The sequence below is a fragment of the Thermobia domestica genome, chromosome 12 (assembly GCF_964235325.1).
Source record: "Thermobia domestica chromosome 12, izTheDome1.hap1.1, whole genome shotgun sequence".
NCBI lineage: Eukaryota > Metazoa > Arthropoda > Insecta > Zygentoma > Lepismatidae > Thermobia > Thermobia domestica.
This window is the reverse complement of record NC_137465.1, coordinates 174,309,858-174,336,069: the sequence shown is the minus strand read 5'-3', so window position 1 is coordinate 174,336,069 and position 26,212 is coordinate 174,309,858. Positions and strand designations below refer to the sequence as shown.

Here is a 26,212-nt window from a genome sequence, read left to right as displayed (position 1 = left end):
CTTTCTCGTGGGACCCCAAAACATTTAAAGGAGAGAAAACTAGATGAACATTTCGAAAATATAAGATAAAAGCAATTACTATAAAACCTACCAAGCCTTGCAGTAACAGTGTTTTGTGTTCTGTAAACTCCTATCATGTAAGTAATTCGGGCCCCTCTTGCTAGTCTTCTTCCTAAAATGGTTTGGTTGCATGGTAAGATACACCATACAACTGAAGACTGCACTGCAGCCCATTTGTCACAGACAAAGAAGAGTTGAACATATAAAGGACCCCCAAGCTTACGTTTCATCAAACCTAAATTCGACTCTGGTTATACAAGCTTACGTTGTATGTTTCAGTCACTAAACCTCAATTTCATATTGTACAGCGGCGGACACTTCTAAATGGTACACCTTAGCCGTAAATCTCCATATGGCTGTACCATTTAGAAGTGTCCCCCGCTGTACAAAATACCTGTAAAACAAAATACAATATTAAAATTGGAAAATAAAACAATGTAGAGCTCTGAAATAGAGTGTAAAAAAAATCGAGATTATTTTTACCTGAGCGAAAAATAAGGGTTATCATGCATATAATATCATGTATTTCTAAGCAAAAACAGCATGTGAAAATTTGTTTCTACTTTATTTTGTAATACCCTCTGTACTATAGAGTAGATGTCTTTCCTAAATTTTAATGTTGTCTTTTGACATACAAAAACTTTGCAAAATATAGAAGGTCATTAGGCCTTCGATGTGGTGCATCTCGTAAAAATGAAATGGAAATGAAATAAAATATTTTAGTTTAATGTCCCATTATTAGGGATCTATGCCTTTTAGATTAAGGAGATTATGGTTAAGAGTCTTCATCCCGGCGAAATTAAAATACCGCTAATTTTACAGTAATTATGTGATATCTTCAAATAGATAAAAGATAATTGAAATGTGGAACAAGAGCGCCCTAGACAATATTATTTTGCGTGAGGTACCGTTATCACAAGTCACCTAATGACTTTATGTTTTCAGCTGTTTAGAAACGCGAAAATAAATGCCGAATTTCAAAATGGTTGGAAATCGAAAGTAGATAAGTGAGTCGTGATAACGGTTTCTCAGGTCAAATGATATTGTCTAGGGCGCTCTTGTTCCATATTTCGATTATCTTTTATCTATTTGAAGATATCACATGATTAATGTAAAATTAGCGGTATTTTAATTTCACCGGGATGAAGACTCTTAAGACAATTGAACGATGATGGAATAATTAATGGAATGAGAATGTGGAAGGAAAAGGGAGTACCCTGAGAAAACTCACGGGCACGATGATGTCCACAACAAACTTACATAGTCGGGGATGGCGAGTTTCGTAGTAGTGGATCATGTGCATTTATAATTAATCAATAAGATAATGTCTTTCACAAGCATGCCAGTTTCTTTCTATAGACTACAACACTCGATACCGACACGAATGTACGGTTTTTCGAAATCGTATTAGACTACGAACAAGGATTATGATTCCAAATTGAGAAATAACCCGAGGTATCTGCGTATTTCATTTATAATTCTGCTTGCGTTGGCCAAGTGTAAAAACGATTCATTACAACCAAAAATTGTCTGCGATGATACGAGACTATGTTATAAGGATCTAAGTTTATCCAATAATTTAGTTTTAGAGTCTATAAAAAAAGTTTTCTATCCTATGTAGAATATTAGCTTTCACTTCTCATTGACTGATTAATCCATTTATTTCATGTTGATGTTCCTTGTTATCCTCCAAAATCTATAGTACGAATCCTACTATCGTATTTAAAGTGTGATGAGAACAAGTAGAATTATACTTAGGAGTTCATTGCCAAGTTAAGGATATAGCTACGGTTACTTTGCCATTTCTTACTTCCTGAGAATGGACATTTTGGTACTGCAAGTGAATTTATTCTCAGCTAATAGCATTTATTTTATTGGACAGTTTTTTTTTTTTTTCATAAATCTCACACATTTTTAACGTGTGAACGTTCTGTTACCAAGTCCTCGAAGTGAACGCTTCATTTCCGTCAAATATATTGAATGCTTTCATAGAATCACTTTTTTTCCCCTTTCTTTCAGAAAATACACTAACTTCAGCCAACAACATAAAAACAATATTTATATAGGGTTGCTTCTGCTGGTCTTTGAATACAACCCTAAGTTTAATCGTAAGTTAAGCACGCATCAGCAACAACCATCTCTGTTGAAATGAAATGAAATGAAGTATCTCAGTGTAGAACTCCGAGACACAGTGAAAAAAAAATTCGAGATTATTTTTACCTGAGAGAAAAAAAATGCATTATACCTAATGCATTTTTTTTTCTCTTTTTTAAATTTTAGTATTGTCTTTTGTTATACAGAAGCTTTCCAAAATATAGGGAGTCATTAGGCCATTAATGTGGTGAGTCTCGTAAAAAAACGAAATGAAATTGAAGTGAAATTTTCAGGTTAACGGCCCACGATTATGCTCTTATATCGAGGCTGGGATGATTACCTAATGAAAGTCAATGATGATGAAAGAATCGGCGGAATGAAAATGTGAGTGGGAAATGGGAGTATCCGGAGAAAACCTACGGGCACGAGGTTGTCCATCACAGATTTGCTCGAACCAGGCACCCCGTGCACCAGTGGTAGGCACCCTACTACTGAGCCACCGCGACTTCTACATCTCTGTCGTCCGCGGTTCGAGAGATAGATAGCAAAATATGGTTCAAGAAGCCAAAATAACAATAACTGGATCCGATGTGCTGACCATACATCGCAGAATTTTACAATAATCTGGTCGACAATAACTCTTCTTAGGGCGAAACATCGTGAAGCTTTGTTTAGTACAGCCTATTTGTACAGAAGTGCGTGTTTACGTAATTTAATTTGAACCACAAAAATAAATCTGAAAAGAAAAAAATATGATACATTGTTATATGATGGTAAATATACTTTAATTACGCGCTTAAAAACTTGTTAAGTCACACTTAATGGAACAAAAGTAATGCAAGACATTTATGCTGGTAGCAAATATAAGAGCATCCATTGGCAACCTTGCATAGAGAAACAAACATTGAATAAGTGAGAGGCTAGCGGCAGTTGCTTTGGGTTGATTTATTGAGAGAGGAAGCGAAAGGAAAGGGGAAGGGTAAACTTCTGTGTAGTGAAATGGTGACGTCACACGCACATCCGCTTAGCGATTGGCGCACAGTCAATAGCTTATTGCAGATGGGGCGTGTGTTGTTGCAAATGGCTCCACCCCGCATGCTCGACGGTGTACCATGCGTTCGCACAGTGTAAGTCTGTAGCGAAGCGAGAAGAGGTAAATTTGGGAAAGGTTGCGCGCGGAACGACGATTTTTTTCCTACGTTTTTTTCCACCGCAACTTCCCGGTTAACTTTTTTTTTTCTTTCATCCAAGGGAACGTTGTGCATCTTGACGACGAAAGTGTTATTCTTTAGTTTTGTTTTACATTTCGCAAGTTTTGCATTCGTTGGTCAGTTCATGTTGGGACCCCGCAATGACTGTGGTCCCGACTACTAAGCAACAATATCCGGACACGAATATGGACTCTCCCAGCAGTGCAGAAGACAACATTGCTAATAGTGGTGATAATGGAACTAATAATAATAATAATAACATTAAGACTCCAAAATCTGGTTACATATCTTTTAGCGTTGCGGCATTGTTGGCCGATACAAGGCCCTCATCAACAACGAACGCTCAACATTTTCAACAAGAGACTCATCAACACCAACCACCAATAACAAAAGACTTTACCCCAGTGTTGTGGTCCTCGTCAACATCAACAACATCGTCCTCATCGCCACAGAACTTGTTACAACCGTCACCGGCGTCCTCTCCCATCGCCGGTGATGATGGTTCAGATAGTGAAGTTAGTATTTTAGGGACTCCCGAAAGACCTCCGAGTGTTACAACGCCTACCGAAGAAGCGGCATCGTCCTCGTCGTCTCCCTCACCCGCGCGGTTTGCCGCTGAGGTAACAGCGGTAGGGCCTCCACGACATCCGTTTCTTGGTCCTGTGACTCCTGTGAGGCCAACTCCGTTTTCCTTAGCTGCTGCTTATGCCGCCGGCGTTCAACCAGGTGCTTGGGCATCGCTGAGTCACTACGCGGGATTTGCCGGGCCAGCATTCGCCAGCAGTTTAACATCCTCAGGTAAGATGATCTAGTTATTTAAACGTAGTTCTTTTAAGACGTTTATATTGGTATATAGTCGTAATCAAAGGCTCAGTCCTATTCCTACAATAATTTCTCGTTGAAAACAAATGTTTTGATTATAACTGAATAAAAAAGTCATTCCTAAAAAACAGAAAAAAAAAACTTAAAAGAATCGTATATCCTTCGGCAGTGTGCTTACTGAGAATGGGTAACAGAAATTCTGTAAATATCTTCTCTAGATGACTGTCCACGGACATTGAACCTAAGATCTTCTAACAAGAGATGGGAATGCTATTTTGTAGTACTGGATGATCTAGTTTGTGACTTGCTCGCTTATAATCCTACTAAAGAGACCTGGTAATTTAGTTGTGTGTATGTGTGTTGTTCATTATTCCTTTAACAACAACATACACAGTGTATTCTTTAATTTTACGTATTGATTGGCATGTATTTTAAAGCATTCTTTAAATTAAATTAACTTTATTTAGGTGTGTTATTATACCAATTCTACGTAATGTCCTTGATAGAGCAGCAGCACCACTGCTATTAAAAGAGGATTGTCTCTGATAATAGACTTCTCCCTCCTCCCCTCTGCGCCCGAAAGAAAAGCCTAAAAGAACAGATAAATTTTATTTTTTTCTTTCAAAGTAAAGAGAATTAAATTTCCTCTAAGACAACTCCATTTTAATTAGCTAATAAACTCATACGTTACTGGTGAAATAATTGTTATCAGTTCCTATAGCATGGTGATATTTATCTTTATTATAAGTATTATTTAAGGATGCGCACGAGACAAGATTTGAGGCTGTCTGGTCTCGAAAATGTGGTATAAAATTTATGTCTTGACTCGAAAAATGTATATTTCTCTATTGGAAGAGCTGCATCTGGACTACAATTTTGTCAGGAAAATTCTGTCTCGTCTCGTGCGCTTCCCTAGTATTATTTCACAAACGTACAGAGAATCAGAATAAAAATATACCCAAATAAGTGCCAAAATCAAGGTAAGTTGTAAAGTAAGCACACTTGAATTCGCACCAAAAAATAGTGAAATTAGTCAGACGTACTATTTTAATTAGTTTAAGATAATACGTTTTTAAAGTTTTTATTAGTTTAAGATAATAAGTTATAAACTGTTGTATATGGAAAATTGACAAAAGCACAAATATTATTATTTAGCGCAGTAAAATACTATTCTTGTCTCCTAATTATTAATAGATCCCTCTTTCTTTTGTGTTTCTCCTTTTTTTTCCACTATTGGAGAAAGTAAAAATATTTCATAAATGATGATATAGAATTCACCACGGATAAAGAATACATGAATACAGATTAGAAAGGGGTCTAAGTTACTTTTGTGTGCAATTCAGTTTAGAGGATTAAGGTATTAACGTATAGCGTATAATTAGGTCTAAGCTAAATTAGTGAATTTAAATGAAATTTTCAAGTCGCATAAACAGTTGAAAACCAGAGGATACAGAAAGGATGTCAGGGATTTTTTGTTTAAAAAAAATACGAAATCATTGAATCCTTTTAGTTCTTCAAAATAGAAAGAGGTCTAATAGAGACTGAAAATGTTATGGTTTAAGAAAAAGTAAATATTTTTGGTACACATGTATAATTATGAAATTGAAGTGCAGAAATTTTCAAAAACAATGTGATTGTAAGGTGTAATCGTTAGAATGTATCGTGAAAGAACATCGGCAAATTTAATAGGTCTAATCTAGAAGATATTGAATCTAGAAGATATTGAAGGGTATGAAATATCTATTGGTCTTTATTTTAGGGTTGCTCACGAGATGAAACGAGACGAGTTTTAAAAGCCTCAACTCTTTATCTCGTAGGCAAATCTACTTCATCTGAGTGAATCTAGATAACTTATTCCGTAAAACTATTCCATATTTTTTAAAATAAAATACTAAGAAAGTACAAGACCGAAGAAGAAATAATAATCGTGAAATTTAATCTATTATGAAAATGAAATTATTTATTTTTTTAAAAAAATGAACATTGTCGTCTTGAGGTCTATTGAGTCGATATGTGTAAGATGAAATTTGCTTCAATTTCTATTATAAAAAGAGATTGTTATTCATTTATGTTACAAAAGTTGTAGTCACTTTTCAACATCTCAGACTCGTAAAATTAATTAATTGTGCAATCAATCTGATCACTGTAATTCAAAGTAACACCATATTATTTTTATTCTTCTTTAACTGGAGTAATCAAGAAGGGTCTACAAAGAGTAAAAGAAAATTAAGAAACAAAAGTTTTAAAATCGTATTAAACTTACGTTGAAATTCTTAACCAAGCTGGACGCAATCATATGATATAGGTCTAGGTACACGTAAAAACAATTAGATTTTCTTTTTCTCTACGAATTAGTATTATTCACTTCAGGGGGTAAAAATGAGTGGGAACGCGGGAGGACTGCGTTCCTCCACTTCCAAAAATATCTATGGCGTCCCTCCACTTCCCAAAAATTACAATGGGCAAAGATAGGCACGGGGAACACCGTGATGTCATCCGTCCCCTACCTTTTCAGATCCACTTTTACCTCTCACTGACTCCAAATTGGAGGAAAAAAGTAGTAATATTTAGGTAAAATAAAGAAACCTCGGATTACAAGATAATTGCTTCCTGAAATTGGATGATGCTAAGGTAATTCTGAATAAGGTATAATGAGTTGAGTTGAGTTGATTTTGAGTATAACGTCCCGTTAAGCAGCGAGGCTATATGAGACGTGGACCTACTGATTAACGTGTGATCCGAACCACATGATAAGGTATAATGATATATATATATATATATATATATATATATATATATATATATATATATATATATATATATATAATTAAAGCATTCAGATTAATTAGCATTTAGATGTAATTTCCTCCTAGAATTTGACCATCAAAACCAGGTATTTGAGGCAGAGAGGAAGAATACTACACAGTATAATTAGAGATTCAAGTAATTTAACACAAGATAATTCAAATAATAAATATTTAGATAATTTTTAACACAAGAAATAATACATGAAAAGAAAATATTTACAGAAGATAATGTGGATAAGAAAAAAATAAGATAATATCTCTGAAAGATATAATAAAGATTGTTATAATTATAGGTAGTGTAATGTTAACGTGAAAACGAAAACGCAAAACATGATATGTTTATTTAAAATTTTAATTGAGATGATAAAAAGACAAAGTTATAATTTAATAAGAATAATAGTGCAGATAATAACAAAGATACTATAATTTTCATACAAAAGAAAATTTAGAGATGAAAAAAAGTAGGAATTAAGATAATTCTCATACAGAGAATAAAAAAACAAAATACTGGGTTAATAATGTGTTCTCCAGGAAAGGGTGACAAGACTAAATTTTGTGAAACTGTATGTAGTAGGAAAATTAACATGTGTTATCTTTGTCGTATATTTCAACTGTGTATAATTCGATAATTATGTGTTATGTTGCAAAATTTTGTTGTACACTCACCGACAAAAGTTCTTTCTGTTTGATTAAATTAGTTTCGTAAATAACTTCAGAATGGAAGGGCAATTTGAGTAATGTTTTCAGTAATTTAAAAAGAATATATTTTTATCTATGTTTCAGTCATACTATCGTTGTACATTCTAGTCACATCACCATTAGCTATTCCCAAAATAAATTTTACCAAACGAAAATAACTTTTGTCGCTGAGTGTACAGGTTCTCCACTACAGTATCTCCAAAGAACTATCAGGAAGTAGCATTAGTTTAACATTAGACTGTTACAAATTGTGAATGTTTGTTTAGAAGATAATACTTAGACTATATGTAGTGCCTCACCAACTATACGTATATGTAGTAGGTATTATGCTATTTGATATGCAGTTTTACTGACTCTTTTTACTCTAACTTTATCATAACCATTGCATACTTGTTCATGTTACTCGTAGAACACGTGGTCTGCTCAGAAAATGCACAGGGTCCCCTGTTCGGTTCCCGGTGATTTATATTCCACCTTAAACTTTAAATCCACTTTTCATATAGCCTTAGTGCTAAAAAAAAAAATAAAATAAAAAGGGAAATCAAACTGTTTAACTAATCAAATGAAATGAAATTGGAAAATAAAATGAAAAACGTCACTTTACTATGGGTGAGCAAACAAAAACTCCGGAAATCCTCATATGATTATTTTATGATAAGCTACACATACATTCAACTTCCTCTTCGTTCCTGAATTTCCAAGTATAAAGGAGTTAAGTTCCAGAAAGTTTTTTTTTTGTGTGTGTGTGTGTGTGCTTTTAGGAACAAAAGAGACAGAGAGAGAGAGAGAGAGAGAGAGAGAAAAGAGAGAAACAGCAAAGATAAAGAAGAAAGGAAAGAAAATCAAACAATAACCATAACTTGTGGAAATTTCTTCATGGGAACCCATTATGTATTATTTTTAGACTATGACTACCAATTTTAGTCAACCACGTTAATAAACTCTTATTCTAACGTGTTCTATGTAACTGTAGACTACTCCTTACCGTACAGCCGTACATCATTCTATGCTTTTTCTTTTTTTCCTCGAAACTAGCCAAAAAGAAAACCATCAATTGAATACTATTTGAATGATTTCACTTGTGACTTCCGGACTTTCATTTGGCCTTACTTTCTTTTTTCTAGTGTTATTACTTACATTAAACAGTTAGTTGTGCCCAGTACACAATAAGCAGCTATAGAGCTACCAAATTTCATCAAAAATTCTACAATACAGTATTAGAAGTATTTTAACGAAAATTTAACAAAAAATGTAGTCCAAAAAATGAAAAATGTACCAATCTGCTGATTAAAATGATTTGGATCAGAGCAGATCCTCATGCGTAGATTTCGAGCAAATTGAGATTTTTTTTTTTTGGCAACCAAACGAAAAGTTATGTTATACGACGATCATGCTATTTATTAAGATGAATCCGAGACTAAAATGCACTTTTGTAAGACAACAGTGCACAGTAATACTAATCGAAATTATATGTAATTAAATCTTAAATTTATAATTTTTGTTTAACTATGGTAGATAATGTCTACAGATGAAGCGTTAAATTTAATGGATACATCATATCAAGCTGAACAAAATAGCGTTGGGGAATAAATTTTGATGCGTAGTTTTTGAGAAAATCGCGAAGAAGAAATTTTTGTGACCCTCAAAATTTTGCCATTAATTGTCAATCTGTTGCAGTTAATAGTTTCTATTCTATTGCAGGCGCTTGTTGGAAAGAATCCAAAATTTTTACTAGGGAGGGGTCCAATACATCTATGTAGTATTAAACCTGTGCTATTTTGCACCCGAAAATACGATAGGTCATTACTGCCACCTATACTTATACTGCACTGTTAATTACTGCCACCTATATTCTCACACAATCTGATAAAACTAGATTGTTTTTGTGAGAAAAAAAATGTGTAAAATCAAATCCTTAGCCCACATCTGTTATTTTTCTGTTAAACGAGTATAGTTACGTTAAAAAAAAGTGTGCAAATGTTAGTCGAGCTATGAAGTTTTGGGAGGGGGGTCCCGACCCGTTGCACCCCCTCGTGGGTGTGTCCCTGTTCTGCTGGAATACATTCTACACTGTTAAGTGTCAGATTTGTATGTATTGATTAATTTCTTCTGATTGAGAGACATCGTCCCAACAGTGATACACACAGCCCTAACAGTTACGTGTATACTCCTAACAGATGCGCACATACAGAAATATTACTTATAAAATATTCAAACAAATTAAAATACTACATTAACCTGCATACGTTGTTTTTGCTCGAATGTATGTGCAAGATTTGATTTTTAGAGTAATTATTATTTTTATTTTGTACTGTATGGGGCAGAAACATGGACATTACACAAAGGTGATGAAAAACTACTAGAAGCTTTCGAAATGTGGGTGTGGAAAAGAATGGAGAGAATTTGCTAGGTCGAGTGCAAAACGAATGAGGGTGTATTAGAATCTGTGGGGAAGAAAAGAACAATTTTAGATATTATTAAGAAGAGGTAGAGAAACTGGTTGGGACATTTGTTAAGAAAGAACTGTATCATGAGGGTCGTGCTAGAGGGCATGGTGACAGGAAAGAGAGGGAGAGGGCGAAGGAGACTACAGTTAATGGACGGAAGTTGGTGGAATGAAAGTGTGCGAGAAAGCGGGAGAACTCTATAGCGCACCAGAAGCAAATGTTTTAATATTGAGTCACCGTGCCCTCTTTAGTTTTGTAAATAGAATGCGTACGTTTTTATCTTTCGGATATAGAAATGACCTTTTTCTATCTCTCGATTTAATTGTGTTATGAACACGAAAAAAATCAAAAATTGTTTTGTAAATAAAAAGAAAATACGCGCATTCTTTTTTTTTTTTTCTTAGAAAAAATCTTCACTGGCCTAGTGGCTGCCGCACACGCCTTTGGTTCACGAGGTTCCCAGGGGCTTTGGGGCTCGATTTCCAATGGGATAACCTCAAAATTCGAACGCGTTATGGTCTTTCAAATCCCGCATTAAACTGTTAGTTGTCGTCTCATAAAAAAGGGGATCTGAACACATAGCAACCACATTTTAATTCTTAATAAACAAAACCTTGTTTTAAGGAGTATTGTCAACCTCTGTAACAATGTACAATACTTATTTCTTTCATTACCTTTATGGTAATTTATTTTCGCCAGTGTACAATACTTATTTTCGTGACGGCGTATTCGGTAAGACTTGTACTTACCAACCGGGGAACCAAAATTTGATCCTCGGCGAGATCAGGGATGGAATTCATTTCTCATTCTACCCTACATAGATTTAATTGCTAGTTCTCTTATCCTTTATAAAAGTGAATACCTACAGGTTTAAGGTTTTTCCTATGGTTGTGCTGACAAGGATGCGAAATCACCGTCAAAGTGGGGGGGGGAGTAGGTTAGGAGAAAAGGAACATAAAAAGAGCCTCTTCGCACTGGTAAGCTTCGACGTAGAGTTCACATACTTCAACATTGATAATATTAAATTATGTGCAAGTAAGGGATATCGTGATACAAGGGCGCCGATCCTGGGGGCCGAGCCCCCCCCCCCCAAAGCTCATGTGGGCTCCCTATTGTATTTATGAGTGTACAAAAATTGGCATAATTTGAGTGCAGTTTGTCTTAAAATATATATATACCTTCTACATCTGAATTCCCCCCCCCCAAATTTACAGAGAAATCGGCACCCTTGTCGGGATAACACATGTTATAGAACGAAGTTCATATTACAAAAAACTGAAATAAAATGAAATGAAATATTATTTTATAAAATATCATGAATTTCTGTTTAACATCCCATGATTATGCTCTTTCAGCTAAGGGAGGCGATGATTAAAGCAAGTGAAAAAATGAAATGAAATCTTAAATTTTAACGTCCCACGTTTATGTCTCTTAGTCTAAAGGAGACGGTGATAATGAGAAATGAGTGAAATTGTGGGATGAAGAAAGTGGGAGGAAACGGAAGAAACCCGAGAAAACCCACGAGCATGGTGTTTGTCCACCACAAAGTCCACATGGCGCGAACTGGGATCATAAAGCAAGTGAATGATGATGGAGGAATAGGTGGAATGAAAATCTGGGAGGAAACAAGAATCCCCCAAGAAGACTTACGGACACTATGTTGCCCGCAACAAACTTACTTGGCCATGGATCGAACCAAGGACCCTGCACATCAGAGGTGAGCACTCTACGTCTGAGTCACCGTGCCTCCAACACAAAAATGTGAAGAGATAGTTAACATATGATACAAAATACATGTTAATTATATATGAATTGCTGTATAATTCATTTGTAAACTTCTTACTATAGTGTGGGACTTTATACACTCCCAGTTACTTACCTTGTTAATGTGTGGGGGAGAGGAATTTTATTCCAAAAATATAAAGTGAGAAGGAGTTCCACCCATTTCCTCTGGACTTCGCATCCTGGCGCTGATCATTTCACCTTTTGTACATGTGCCGAAGTCAAATAAGTGTGAAGCCTAATGTATTATATTTTTCATTCGCATTTTGCAGTATTGCGTAATATTATCATCAAAACTTTAGGTACTCAAGTTCTTATAGTAATCAAGAAAGAAACTCACAGTCAGATGAATGATATGGAGTTATTACAAAGGAAAACAAAGAAAAAAGAAATATATACCCCTGTAATTTTCCAACATCTTCAATTCATTCACGTTGAGATTATGCAAACTTTTCGTATTATTTAAAAAGAAAATCATCATACTTCAGGGTTGCCAGTACTTTAACAAAAAAAATATATTGTATAAAGGTTTATTTTGATGGTGTGTCAAAAGCGTTGTCATGGTTTGCATGTTTATGAACGGACGTCGGAACGGGGGGCTCTATTCTGTATTCTTTTATCCTGCTACAGCCGTCACCCCGTACTGTGATAAGGGTGTACCTTTGTGCCTTAATCAGGCACGTATCCACGGGGAGTCTAGGGCGGGCCGGGCCTCCCTAAACTTTTGCTGGCCCCCTCAAATTTTCACGGAACGAACTATAATATGGTGATAAACTATAACATGGTTGGATTGCTCCCCCCTAACTTCTACTGGGCCTCCCTACATTTTGGGGCTGGCTACTGGCCTGCCCTTAATAGGTGACGTGGTTATCACAGAGCAAGAGTGGACAACGCTATGTACCATACTGTCTGTACTTAGCTCTCTTATTGTTTACCGATTCCTTCTAGCGGATTAGTGAACAAGTAAATACTGTCAGAGATTTCTAGAACGAAGAGTAGTCCTGAAATGCTAAAAGGTTGGCCACCGTTATTTTTAGGTTTACAAAAAATAAATAAATAAATAAATAAAACATTTTTTCCATATCTTCTCGAAAACTACACATGATGGTTTATATTCACCCATATTACTTAGAGAGAATACTAGTATTTGAAGTTTTAGTACGTTGTCTTAAAAGTTTTGCGTTCCTTTTCAGTAGCACAAAAGTTATATGAGATATGGATCATCAGATTAACGTTGGATGGGAACTAATGGATGGGAACTTACCAAAAATCAAAACCGCCTTCCGCACCAGACATGCAAGGGCTCAGAAAATACGTTTTAAAAAAACAAAACCGAAGATTTTTTTCCCTTGGCTGGGAAATTTTGGGCTTTTTGAAAAATTTTCCAATTCTAGTTGAGAATAGTAGACTCCTACTGTTCCTTCATAATACATGTACTAAATAGTTATTAGAATTCGTCAGGTATCATTGTAAAAACTATAAGAGATAAACCTTTTTCTTTTTTGGAATTGATTCAGCGTCTCAAGAATATGTTCCATTTCATCAATTAACCCTCTATTCAAACCGGAAGTTGTAGAAATTAAAAATTTCTGATTGATTTCCATGGCAAAAATACGGTAATAACTAGATAGCAACGAGATTAAAAAAAAAAAAAAAAAAAAAAAAAAAAACTTCAGCATCTTAGGAAAATATACGAAGTTCACCTGCATTTCTCTACTGAAACCGGAAATAATAGAAATTTATTACTGCTTCCGGTTTCAATAATGATCTCTTATAAAGAGAAAACGGTAAGAGATTGCGACAAGCAGTTTTCTAAAATCGACTCAGTGTTCCATCTCCAGTTTTAACCCTCTGTGTATATATGACTCTTCAATATCTGTTTATTTATTTTCTTTGAGTTTTCTCTAACTCATCAAATATTAAATATCATGAATTATTATTTGTCACCAACGGTTATAGGCTTAAATATATAAGATTAAATTATTTCTGAAATGATAACACTGTTTCTAATTCCTCATTCTTTTAAATGGATCAGCATTATCTTATTACTTTATCAATGTATTCATAATTAATTAATTAATTAATTCCAGTCGTCTACAGAAGTCACTCGAGCTCCCTCGTGACTATGTGTCATAACGTACATGCCTTTGGCATGGGAGACCCGGGTTCAATTCCCGTGGGAGCTCGTGTGTAGATCGGGTGATCCCATATTAAGCTGTTATGTCTTACGTCTCATATAGCTTCGCTGCTAAACGGGACACTAAAACTTAAATCCAATCTAATAGGGAAATCATTTGAATCATCATACGTGTGTTTATTCTGAACAATTTAAAATTCTTGCAATTAAATAACCCATTCTTTTGTCCCGTAGGTATTAACAAAAGCCAATTAGGATTTATACGACAAGGAGAAATCTCAAATTTCACTAAACTGATACTAAACATACTGATTACAACCCAAAGAATAATAACCATATAACGATTACGAAATGTGTGTATTAATAATTTTGCAGTATGCCATGTTTTCACAATAAAAACTCGTAGACATATTGCAAAATTAGTATTAACATTGATTCAGATAGTAGCGTACACAGAATTTCATCAACGGGAGCGGGAGTTTTTAAGCTCCGAAATTCATGTCGTTTCAGGATTCTTGTATATACTTACCGTAAATATTTATTCTTGTTCAAGAGGAGGAGGACGGGTTAAAATCCGGAAACTCTTTTTGCTAATGCCTCTGGATTCAAGGAAGATTAACATTTCCAATAGATTTTTTTAGTTTCCTTCGACATTTACTATCTGTCTTGTTATTATGTTTTGATTTGATCATGAGCAAACGTCTGGCATATTACAGTAGTGATGCTTACTAGACGAGACGAGATGAGAAATATTCATAAGATTTTATCGACTCGTCTCGTATGTTTTTTATTGAATTCTCGTCTCGTCTCGAAAGTTTTCTCATATGATCTTGTAAATTTATGCACAAAAAATTAATGCCTTGATTTTCCTAATTTCATCTTAAAGTTAATAGAATCCTTCCGCGTCAGATGTCAACGAAGGGTGCGATGTAACGCATTTAAACCATATTTATTATTGAAGTAAGTTGAGTAATAATTTGCATAATTTGAAGCATTAATTAACGCTCTTCATTATATTTGTACAATCAGTTTATCAATGTATAGATTTTATATACGAATCATGTAACATTAGTACGGTATATTGTTTAGCATCTAAATATGGATAAACTAGTGTTGCCTATGAACACTAGTTTCTCGTTTTGTCCCGAATTAAAAAAAAATGTACTTCTCATCTCGACTGTTTTTCTTTTCGATGATACTAGGATCGAGACAAGATGAGAAATTTCTTTTATCGTATGTAATACTAGAAATTCCTGGATGGATTCTTGAAATTGCTTTTCTTTTTAATATCTTTTGTTTCGTCGTTTACAATCAATCTTGTTATTATGTTCAGACTCAGTCATGGGCACTGACTCCAAAGCTTGACACTGAGTACGCTGGGTTGCACTAGTAGTATGAGGACAAGTGTTATCCTGATGACAGATGGGATCTCGAAAAGTGCCAGATAAAGTCAGAGGACAGGATTAATTACTCATGCATATACAACACACATTAGTCATACACTCTTCAATAAAAAGCATAGCAATGGGATGCGTAGCTCATTGACATATGCCTGAATGGCAAATGTGTTTCCTGAATGTAAGTACGAACTTAGGTTGGATTTTTCAAGTCATCTGTAGATCTGGGGACATGTAAATCACTGTCACTGTCCGAGACAGGAACGGTTCTTATCGCTGAATTCCATTCGTTAGTTTACCAGACCGTCCGTCTAGACTCCACCAAAGATGTTCACGGGAATAAGCCGCCGTCAGCGTAGTTGTGGTAGAGAAACTGGTTAATCTACCTCCAACAATCAATTTTTGTGAGCTCACATGGGGACAGTCAGACTCTGGTCGCCATCCTATCAGTCAGAGTGGCTCGAAGAGTTCTTTCGTTCAGGTACTTGTGCGAAGTGTTGCGGTGGGAATCCTCTGCTTTTCATCGTATACACCACCGATGGACCACTGACACGTCTCGACCCACAGGAGAGACATTTCTGCACCGGACCACTTGCAGTTTCATTATACCCCTGTGTTCAAAGTCACTTCACTGTACAATAGATGTTTGTTGGCGTCGTGCTGGCATTGTAGACATCGACTGTGATCCACAGAACGGATTCACTTTTGGCGTTGCCCTATGAGATTTAGGCTACTAGCAGTAGCTCTGTATGCTCTGACACCACGATCAGTCTGTCCTCTGCGGTGGCTAGAACCTTGAAATTAAGATGAACGAAATCACTATAAACTCCAGATGACCATTTTACAATTGGGGCTCTCGGACTAGCACAGGCTCAGGTTTACAAACCTATACTCATGATAGTTCAGGTTCTTAGTCGTTCGAGTTCAGGTTCGATATCATCGATAACGCTCTTACTAACTCGATCTCATTAACGTCATTTGACTTGTTCTCATTGAAGGCTAAGGTTCACTACCCGCAATAGGGCGAGTTATTGAGTCCGATCCCAATTGATTGCTAGAACGGGGCTTCCGTACTTGGACACTTCTGCTACAGAAACGTATTGTGTGGTGCGAATTTCGAACGAATCGGACGATCAATATATCGTGTTCTTAAATGTGCTTTTACCAGTGCATATATATTTATAGACTTCTAAATGCGTTTTGTCCATTACTTAATTTTTCGGTGTATCAAATTTCTGCTTCCTAACCACTCAAATGCTTTAAAATCAACCACATTTTTCGTGTTATACTTGATTTTGAGTTAAGTACTATGGAGTTGTTATGAAATTCGGTTACTTAAAAATCTTAGAATACAATGCTGTCTTACAAGTGAAATAAAATTTTACAGAGCGGTCATACTTTTAACGTCTATTAATAGATGATGGAAACTAAAATCACCATATTTATATTTGATATATTGAAAGAAAATCAGCCTTCGATTTTGCCGTCTTCACAAAAGCAAATAATATACCATACTATTCCATTCTGACATTTTCTTTCATTTTATCATCTGCTAGTTCTTCAGCTTTAGCCTTCGGCTGGTTGTACACTATACGTTTAAGTCGTGCCCAATTATAAGCTCCGATTATTCATTTCTTCCTTTTTTTAAAGTTTCTTTCAACCACCCTAAACTTCAAACTATATTTAAATAATTACTCGGACTTCGTTATACAGGTAAACGATGGCGTAGGTAGCAGACTGAGACATAAGCTATTTAATAGAATGTGACACATTTATTTTCATTTCATATTTTTATTTATTCTTTATTATCATAATGCTTTACTATTTCATTTGAATCATAAATCTATTTCCTTATTAACACCCAAAAATATTTCCCCCTTTTTAAAGACAATGCTGTTATTTTGCTAACACTCAATATTAACCAACATCTGTTTATATATATATAAAATATTTTGTATAAAACGTGTATAAAATATATTACATACATACATATATCTATATATTGTAGCTTCGAACAAAATTTCCACGTCTTACCAATTATCTTATTAATAACTAATTCTTTTAAAGAGTATTTTGGAAGATTGGCCTAGTCATTAGAAGAAATTTACCTAGGTAGAGCAACACTTAACAGTTTATTATTATTATTATTATTATTATTAGTGCGATATACACAAATGCAGTATTTCTCTTTGTTAATTCGGAAAACAAATATATATATATATATATATATATATATATATATATATATATATATATATATATATATATATATATATATATATATATATATATGTTCCTTTTGAAGCATTGGAATAACCCAGCAATAATTACAGGAAGTACTAACATAGTTTTAACGCAATATAACAAGTTCCAAGTAAACCAAATGGTTTGCTAATTTTATAAAATTTCCTTCCATGAAGTTGTTAACTTATGATTGTTATTTTAACATATGGTTATTATTATTTTAGACTAACTCTTTGGTAACGATCTAATATTATTTTAACTCTTTAGTAACGATATAATATTATTATAACTCCTTTAGTAACGATAAAATATTATTGTAACCCCTTAATATTATTACCCTTTAATATTATTGACAATCCTTTAGTAAAGATCTATTATTATTTTAACCTTTCAATGACGATCTAATTTTAACTCTTTAGCAACGATCTATTATTACCTTAACTCTTTAGTAAAGATCTAATTTCATTTTAACTCGTTAGTAACAATTTATTATTATCTTAATTAACTCTTTAGTAACGATCTAATATTATTTTAATCCTTTAGTAATGATCTATTATTATTTTAACTCTTAAGGAACTATCTACTAGTATTTTAATTTTTTAGTAAGGACTTAATGTTATTTTAACCCTTTAGCAACGATCTATTATTGTTTTAACCTTTCAATGATCATCTAATTTTAACTGTTTAGTAACGATCTATTATTGTCTTAAGTCTTTAGTAACGACCTAATATTATTTTAATGCTTTAGTAATGGTCTAATGTTAATTTTTTGGTAACGATCTAATATAGCCTATTGTTTTAATTCTTTACTAATGATCTAATATTTTTTTTTCAAACCTAAAGTAACCGTATAGTAACGAACTATTATCATATTTCTACAACAGTGTATTTTCTTATATATAAGGAATAAGATATGTATATTTCTTTTACTTATGTATATAAAATCTTATGACTTCGTTAAAAATGGTCAGGAAATAATCACTGCGAGATATCTCAAATATTATAAACAGAGAGCATATGTGCTTTTGTAATTTTCTTTACGAATGTAAAAGAAAGATAAATTGTTATTATCAGTCTATTTACACAACTAGACCTTTATACTAATTTAACACAGAAATGTTTGCTGCACTTGTCAGTTACAAGTTGTAAATTTACTAAACAGTTGAAACAATATGCAGCGCTTCAAGTATATACAGATAGGTTCTTCCCAATTTTAACCATTTATATAACGATGTATAAGAAAGAAAAATAGAATGTAAATTGCTTAACCTAATTATAATTATATAAAGAATTAATATATATTATTATAATTTTAAAAAAGTGATACAACTGTTAACATTACGTCATTGTTTAAAATTAGGTTTTTAAAAAAGTCTCAAGTTTAACTGTTTCCTCATATTTATTAACAATACATTAGTATTGAAATAGATTGCAGATGCTTTGCATTCGGGAGAATGATACGAATTATAAAATGCATCCATCGTAGATAGTTAACTTTAAATTTATATAATGGAATTGTAGATTTATAAAAAGATAAAATTTATTGGAATTTTTTCATACAAATTTTAAATAATGACTTTTAAATATAAATAATTATCACGAAGAATTTTTTACTAAAAGTAAAAGCAGGTTGAGACTAACAACTACGACACGTCTTTGCCTCAATGATGAAAATAAATATTTAAGATTACTGTTCAAGGTAAGCTGCAAATCACTGTAAAATTACGGTGAAAATTAGTGAGTAAAATTATAAATCTAAGAAAAGATGGCAAAAGTGCTGTCATTGCAACGTTGTTTATTATCAATGACGTGGAATATGAAAATCTATTCGCTGTTAAAATAAACATTAGTAGTAGGCTATTATCATTATTATTTTAATAATCAATCGACTGGAGCACAGTGGCTCAGTGCGAGAGTGCTTAACATTGATGCGGATTATTCCTAACTCGTTACAAAACCATGTGAGTTCCTGACAGACAATATCGGGTTCGTGGGTTCTTGCGGGGGTTTTCCCATGTGGAAGAAAATTCCACTAATTCTTTCATAATAATTCAGTTTCATAATCGTCTGTCTCATAGCACACAGGGTTTTGATTCGTTAGATTTTAACGCCCATTATTGTATACCGAAGCTTTGTAAGACACGAAGTTCGAATTTTTAATACGTATTCACGTATAAATGGACGTGTCACACTTTAATAGCAAGAAAGCATTATACGCATCAGACGCAGAGATTTACACAAACTACTTCTTCTTGTTGTTATAAGTTTATAAATACTTAAGAGTAATAACTATTTTTGAATGGAAATTTCTTGCAATTAAACCAATTAGCGAGGTGTTCCTATGTATAAGAATTTTGGGGACACACTGTATCTAGCAAAGAGTGTGAGTAAGAGTGCAATTAGTTTTGTAATTAGCCAGTGTAAACGATAAATGTGTGAACGCATCCTTGGCACAGAATAGACAATCGTCACAGTGTATTGAAAATCAACAAGTTAAAAAGTAATTCCTTTCGCTACGGCTATATCGCACAGAGAACATAATTAGGAGGTAAATAAGTATAGTTAAAACATTAAGAAAGTACGTGCAAAATCTTCAATAACACCTAAGTATTAGATGCTACTTGTAATTTAGACGGAATGTTGTAATGTAGTACATGTTATTATTTAACACATATATGTAATGACATCCATAAAGGGATCGCAAAGAATTGCATATTTATGTATTCAAATATTACATTTGTTTTATTTTTAGAAAAAAAGACATGATTTTGCGTCTAGACTGAAGTCATGAAGTAACTGCTTTCAGGAACATTAATAATAATAATAATGTAACAATAGCTATTATTAGTGTTTAACAAAAAAAAAAAAAAAAAAAAAAAAACTAAGTGGCCGAAGATTATCTGAACATAAATGATATTGGTGAGTTAAATTCTCATGCGCCGTTTATGAGAAAATTGAGAAAAACTACTTTTTTCTGTAAACCTAAAAATTGATGCTACAAGATGCTATCTTTTAAGATAAAACTAATATTGAAATATACTTTTATCAAGATTTTCCATTGTGACACTAAGGAGCACGGTAGCTCAGTGGTTACAGCGCTTACCTCTGGTATGTGGGGGGTCTGTGGTTTGATCTCCAGCCAACAGGGGCTCCCGAGCAAAATTTTCTAGAGGGTGGCCATCTCCATGGTTGCATTATTACTTCTGATATTTCTGGTATTTAATATATCATACATGGTTTGTGATATTACGTATACATTTTTGTGAGCCGGGGGCAGGCACCCTGCCCTCTTCTTCGGGTGTCTTTGTCGGCCAAGTATGTTTATCATGGACAACATTGTATTCGTGGGTTTTCTCAGAGCACTCTAACTTCCTCCCATAGGCCTATTCTCATTCCATTAGCTCTTCTATAATCATTCAGTTGTCTTAATCGTATGTGAATTTGTACTTTAATTTGACAATTTATTTGTTAAATTTGTTTCTAATTTTTTATGTTTGTTCTTTTCTAAAAATAATTTCTAAATTTTTATTTTTGCTCCTTTCTAATCACAATTTCCAAATTTTTATTTTTACTCTTTTCTAAAAACAATTTCTATTTTTTTTTATATATATATATTTGCTCCTTCCTTGTCGATCCAAAATCTCTTTCCTTAACGCTCTGCCATAGAAATCAATATATACCACACTACATTTCTCATTCCAGCGATCAGTTCCCTCGTGGTTATTCGGATCGCTCTTGGTGCGGGAGATCTGAGTTTGATTCCTGACGGGAGCTCATGTACTTCGGATCCCATGTTAAGCTGTAGGTCCACGCCTCGTATAGTCTTGCTGTTGAAAGTGATACTAAAATCAAATCAAATCATTCGAGAGATTTATCGTTTCGATTTATATTATTTTATTTGTAAATTGAATTCACTTTCCTAACCTAATCCAAGGAAAGGGGATGGGAATAATGAATCTTCAAGGAAAGAAAATAGCATATTTTACTCGCTGTAAGTGTTCTTGTTTCTTCCTACTTAATTCAAATGTTCAAACTTTATTCCAGAGAATTTCTTTCCTCCCGGAGAGAAACTCTTACCCCGGTCTGCCTCCTGGCGTATAACATTCAATTTTCTGCCAGTTAGTTGTTTTGACGCTCCGTATTGGGCACGGTAATTTTTTTTTTTTTAATTCATTCGTCTAATTTTGTGCGCTGAATAGTTTCTGTTATATATAGTAGTAACACTTATACTGAAAATAAAATAAGAACGGCTTTACTTCTTTGACAACTAAGTATCTCCCTTCCATTGGAGAGATGGTAAAATCCATCGGGTTTGTTAACAAGAATCTGATGAAGTACTTCGTATCAAGTACATATCTAGGTGCATGTCGATTCATTTTGGTCAATTGTGGTTCATTCTTGTCAACCATTTCAGACCATTTTGATTCATTTCGGTCTATTTTAGATTATTTCAGTCCGTTATAATATGCAAGAAGTCTTTTTTTTTTAAAGAAACTTAAGAGTTTTTCCTATTGTTAGAATCGGTAAAAGATGACGGCCTCGTTAATTTGATATAAAGAAATACGAAAGAGAAAATCTTTCTACCTTAGCTTCATCACATTGTAATAATAATAATAATAATAATAATAATAATAATAATAATAATAATAATAATAATAATAATAATAATAATAATAATAATAATAATAATAATAATAATAATAAATAAATAAATAAATAAATAAATAAATAAATAAATAAATAAATAAATAAACGCAGTGCCAGTAGGTATGCTTCACATTCACATTCGCTCGGTTGTATTCTAAGAAATCTCTGCACGGGACTGGAGTGAAAACATGGTCTGGTCGTGATCCTTGCTGATGGTTTCTTTTCTCTCTCTCTCTTTCTTTCTTTCTTTCTTTCTTTCGTAGAGAAAATATATTTGATCAGAGGAAGAGGAGCCTAAACTCGGCTGACAAAGATTTTCTTGAGGTGTTTTCCTTGATCCTAACTTTTTGTTTTTCTTCTTTCAAAAAATATTTCTATATGAAAAGAGATCTGATAAGTACCTAGCTTGCATTTCACGCGCGTGGTAGCAGGTTCAAAACACTGCTTAGGATATAAAGCTTCGGATATATGTATATATTGTTATATCACGTGGATCTCTCGTATAGACAAATAGATAGAACCTATCTTCGACCAGAACACTCACATACGCTTGTACTTTCTTCATGTAAGCTGTACGTTTATCACAATGGAGAGTTAATGTTTAGCATTCATAACGTTTGGTAGTCTATACTTTACTTAAAAATAAAACCATGAAGATATGTATTTATAAAGACCATATCGACACCGTATATTCACGTTTCTAAAACAAGGAAACTTCCCAAACTAAATACAAGCCTCAGTAGTGTAAGAAATAAAAAAGAAACGAAGAAAATTTCTGTTAAATTGCTTCCATGCTTACGCCTCCTTTTCGTTAAAGGAGATGTAAAAAGTGTAACATAAGTTTGACGTCGTGTAGTACGTTCTTTAGGCCAGAAGCGAGGATTAATAGAGGGAAATGATTGGCGGAATACTAATTTGTTACAAAAGGGGAAAACCCTGAGAAAACCCGTCCACCATGAGTTCATATGGCTGGGATCGAACTAGGAACCCATCGCGTGCGCTCTTGGTTGGAAAATGTGTAAGGCATTGCTAGATATTATGGGGATTCTTAACAGGACCATAACGGCATACGACCGAAAATTCAACTCAGAAACCTTCTCGGTTCTATGCCGTTTTGGTCGTATGACGGTTTTCTCCTATATATCTTCAAGAAAATAATTGTTACTTAATATTAAGTGATTATAGATAAGATCATGTATTTTTTATTATTTTGATCGTATGCAGGTAATTGCGTTCGGTGCTGTGCCGTTTCGGTCGTATGCCGTTTCGGTCTTATGCCATATCGGTCCTCTGCATGTAACCCGATATTATTGCCTCTTTTGAATGCCAGTTTTGAACAACAAAAGCTTATAAAAATTAAGTTCATTTGAGAAAGATTTCTTTCTCAAAAATATTAAGTGGACTGCAAATGCAGTTACGATTTCTCTACTCAGCGATTTGTAGATATCAGACGCATTTTAAAAGATAACTGAAATGGACAAATTTAGAGATTTTATGGAGGCCACCATTAGACGATGCTGGTCGTCCAATGAATTTCAGATATTAACAACAAACATGGTATATTACTTATAAAAATTGATTTAAGGAACAATATATATATATATATATATATATATATATATATATATATATATATATATATATATATATATATATATATATATATATATCGTATTATAAACCGAATACTCCTTTTATATCATAAAACTGAAAGTATACTAGTAAACAATTCAATTCACACATATGTGACATACGTGTCAATTTTTGGCCTAGTGTTACGAATTATATATATTAGCTAATCGATCTTTTTCTTCCATATAGCCTGTTAAAAAAATCATACTTTCTAATGTAAATTGTATCAACAAATATATCATCTCATCTATCCTTACAATAGATATAATTGAACTTAATTAGAATGTTTACTTCATATACCACTTTTTTCTAGGTGTATTTACAAAGTATTTTTGCTACTACATTGTTGTTTATAAGTCAATAAGTGGGTAAAGGTTACAACAAACACTTCGTCCTATTTTTATTCAATGTATGTGTTTGATTAACTTCTTGTTGATACGAAGTTTAAAGACCATAGTTTTTGTGTGTTTTCTTTTTTTCTCTCTGTTTTGTATTTGTTTTCTAATTCTACTTGCTAGCACAAACTCTTCTCTTTATGAAAGATAATTGTAAAACATTTTAGAATATGATTATACACAAGAGGATAATTGAAAAACACGTGGCCAAAATTGTGCTCAAAACTTTATCTAACCACTTCTTGCTGTTATATGCTTCCAGAGGCCTTTTGATTAAATAAAAAAAAAAAAGAGAAAAGAAACGAAAAGAAAAATTAATTAGTTAAATTAATTTTTAAAATATTACACGATAGAATACCACTAGTTTTGGGTGCAAGGTAAGCACAAAAACAGTCCCTAATTTCGAAACCGATTTTAATACCTTTAATACTACCCTGTCCAAATTTTCTACAATATTTACATAAACTCAAAAAGTTAATCACAAACACACGATTTGCGTTCCATCTACAGTATTACGCGGCAAACATCGATACTGTAATCGACCTCTTCCAACCACACATCTTCAAGCGCATCTGGTGTGATGCAGTTGGCAACTGCACGGATACATCCTTGAAGATCAGTCAGGGTTTTGGGTAGTAAAGATACATAGACCTTGCCCTTCATAAACCCCTCAGAGGTAAAACTTACATATGGTTAAGTCCGGTGATTATGGGGGGGCCAGTTGCAAAAAATGCTTATCTTTGGGTTCAACTCGTCGTCCTATTCACCGATTCAGCGAATTGTCGTTCAGGCAAATCAGGAACTTTCTAGACCTAATAGCCATTAACATCTTTTATTTACGTGACTCTCCCCATTTTGCCCCACGACGCTGGGCAAACGCCGAAAATTGGGAAGCACTGGCCGGGAAACGAACGCGAGATAACGCGAACGTGATTCCAATGCTCTAATCACCAGATTACGGTCCCCCCTCCCAATAAAAATGATGTCTCGTTTCGGAAAATATATATATATATATATATATATATATATATATATATATATATATATATATATATATATATATATATATATATATATATATATATATTTGCTTTTCATGAAAGCTGTTTCGTCTTGTATGCCAAAAATTTATATTGTCTCGTCTCTAAGGATTCAGCTCTTTATTATTGTCGTTGAGGGGTTAAGCCTCCACCTCAAGTTTCAGAGTAATTTCTCTGATTTTATTTCTACAAAACATTTTTCCTGATTTCTTTTCTTTTTTTTAACACAGTACCATCCATGGAATATTGGAAATATATATATATATATATATATATATATATATATATATATATATATATATATATATATATATATATATATACAATGGCGGATCCAGTATATGTTCAAGGGAGGGGCTCAACCATAGTTTGCCCCTTTATCTAGTATAAAGCAAGATTGAAGCCCATTTTATTCAGTGTATACCTATAGCCTCCCTTGGATCCGCCACTATATATATATATAGTGGCCCCAAAGTAAGTATATAGACCAGGATCGATCAAGTATGACATATTAAATTATTAAGAGAATGAATTTATTTGCTTCGGTTTGTTCCGAGCTTAAGGTATTAGTGAAAATAAATTAAGAAATGATAAGGAAGAATCTAAATCAATACCTGTTTGGATAACAATAACTATATGATATAAAATGTCATGACCGATCAATACGGGACTATATATATGGCCAATAATAAGAATAAATCAAAAACAAAACTGATTTTTGACTGTCAATATAATTGTGAAGCACCCTATATAAGAGGTTAAGAATGAAGTTTAAAGGAGATTATTTTACACAGAATT

At 33.5% G+C, this 26,212-nt stretch overlaps 1 protein-coding gene across 1 annotated transcript in view; it reads left to right on the top strand.

Annotated features, from left to right (window-relative positions):
• The first annotated feature begins 3,262 nt into the window (after positions 1-3,262).
• Positions 3,263-26,212, top strand: part of LOC145666840 (uncharacterized) — a 50,118-nt gene continuing 27,168 nt past the window's right edge. Inside the window, exon 1 of the mRNA XM_081734415.1 lies at positions 3,263-4,163. Coding sequence (XP_081590541.1) covers positions 3,506-4,163 — 658 coding nt within the window. The 5' untranslated portion in view covers positions 3,263-3,505. The remainder of the gene's footprint in view (positions 4,164-26,212) is intronic.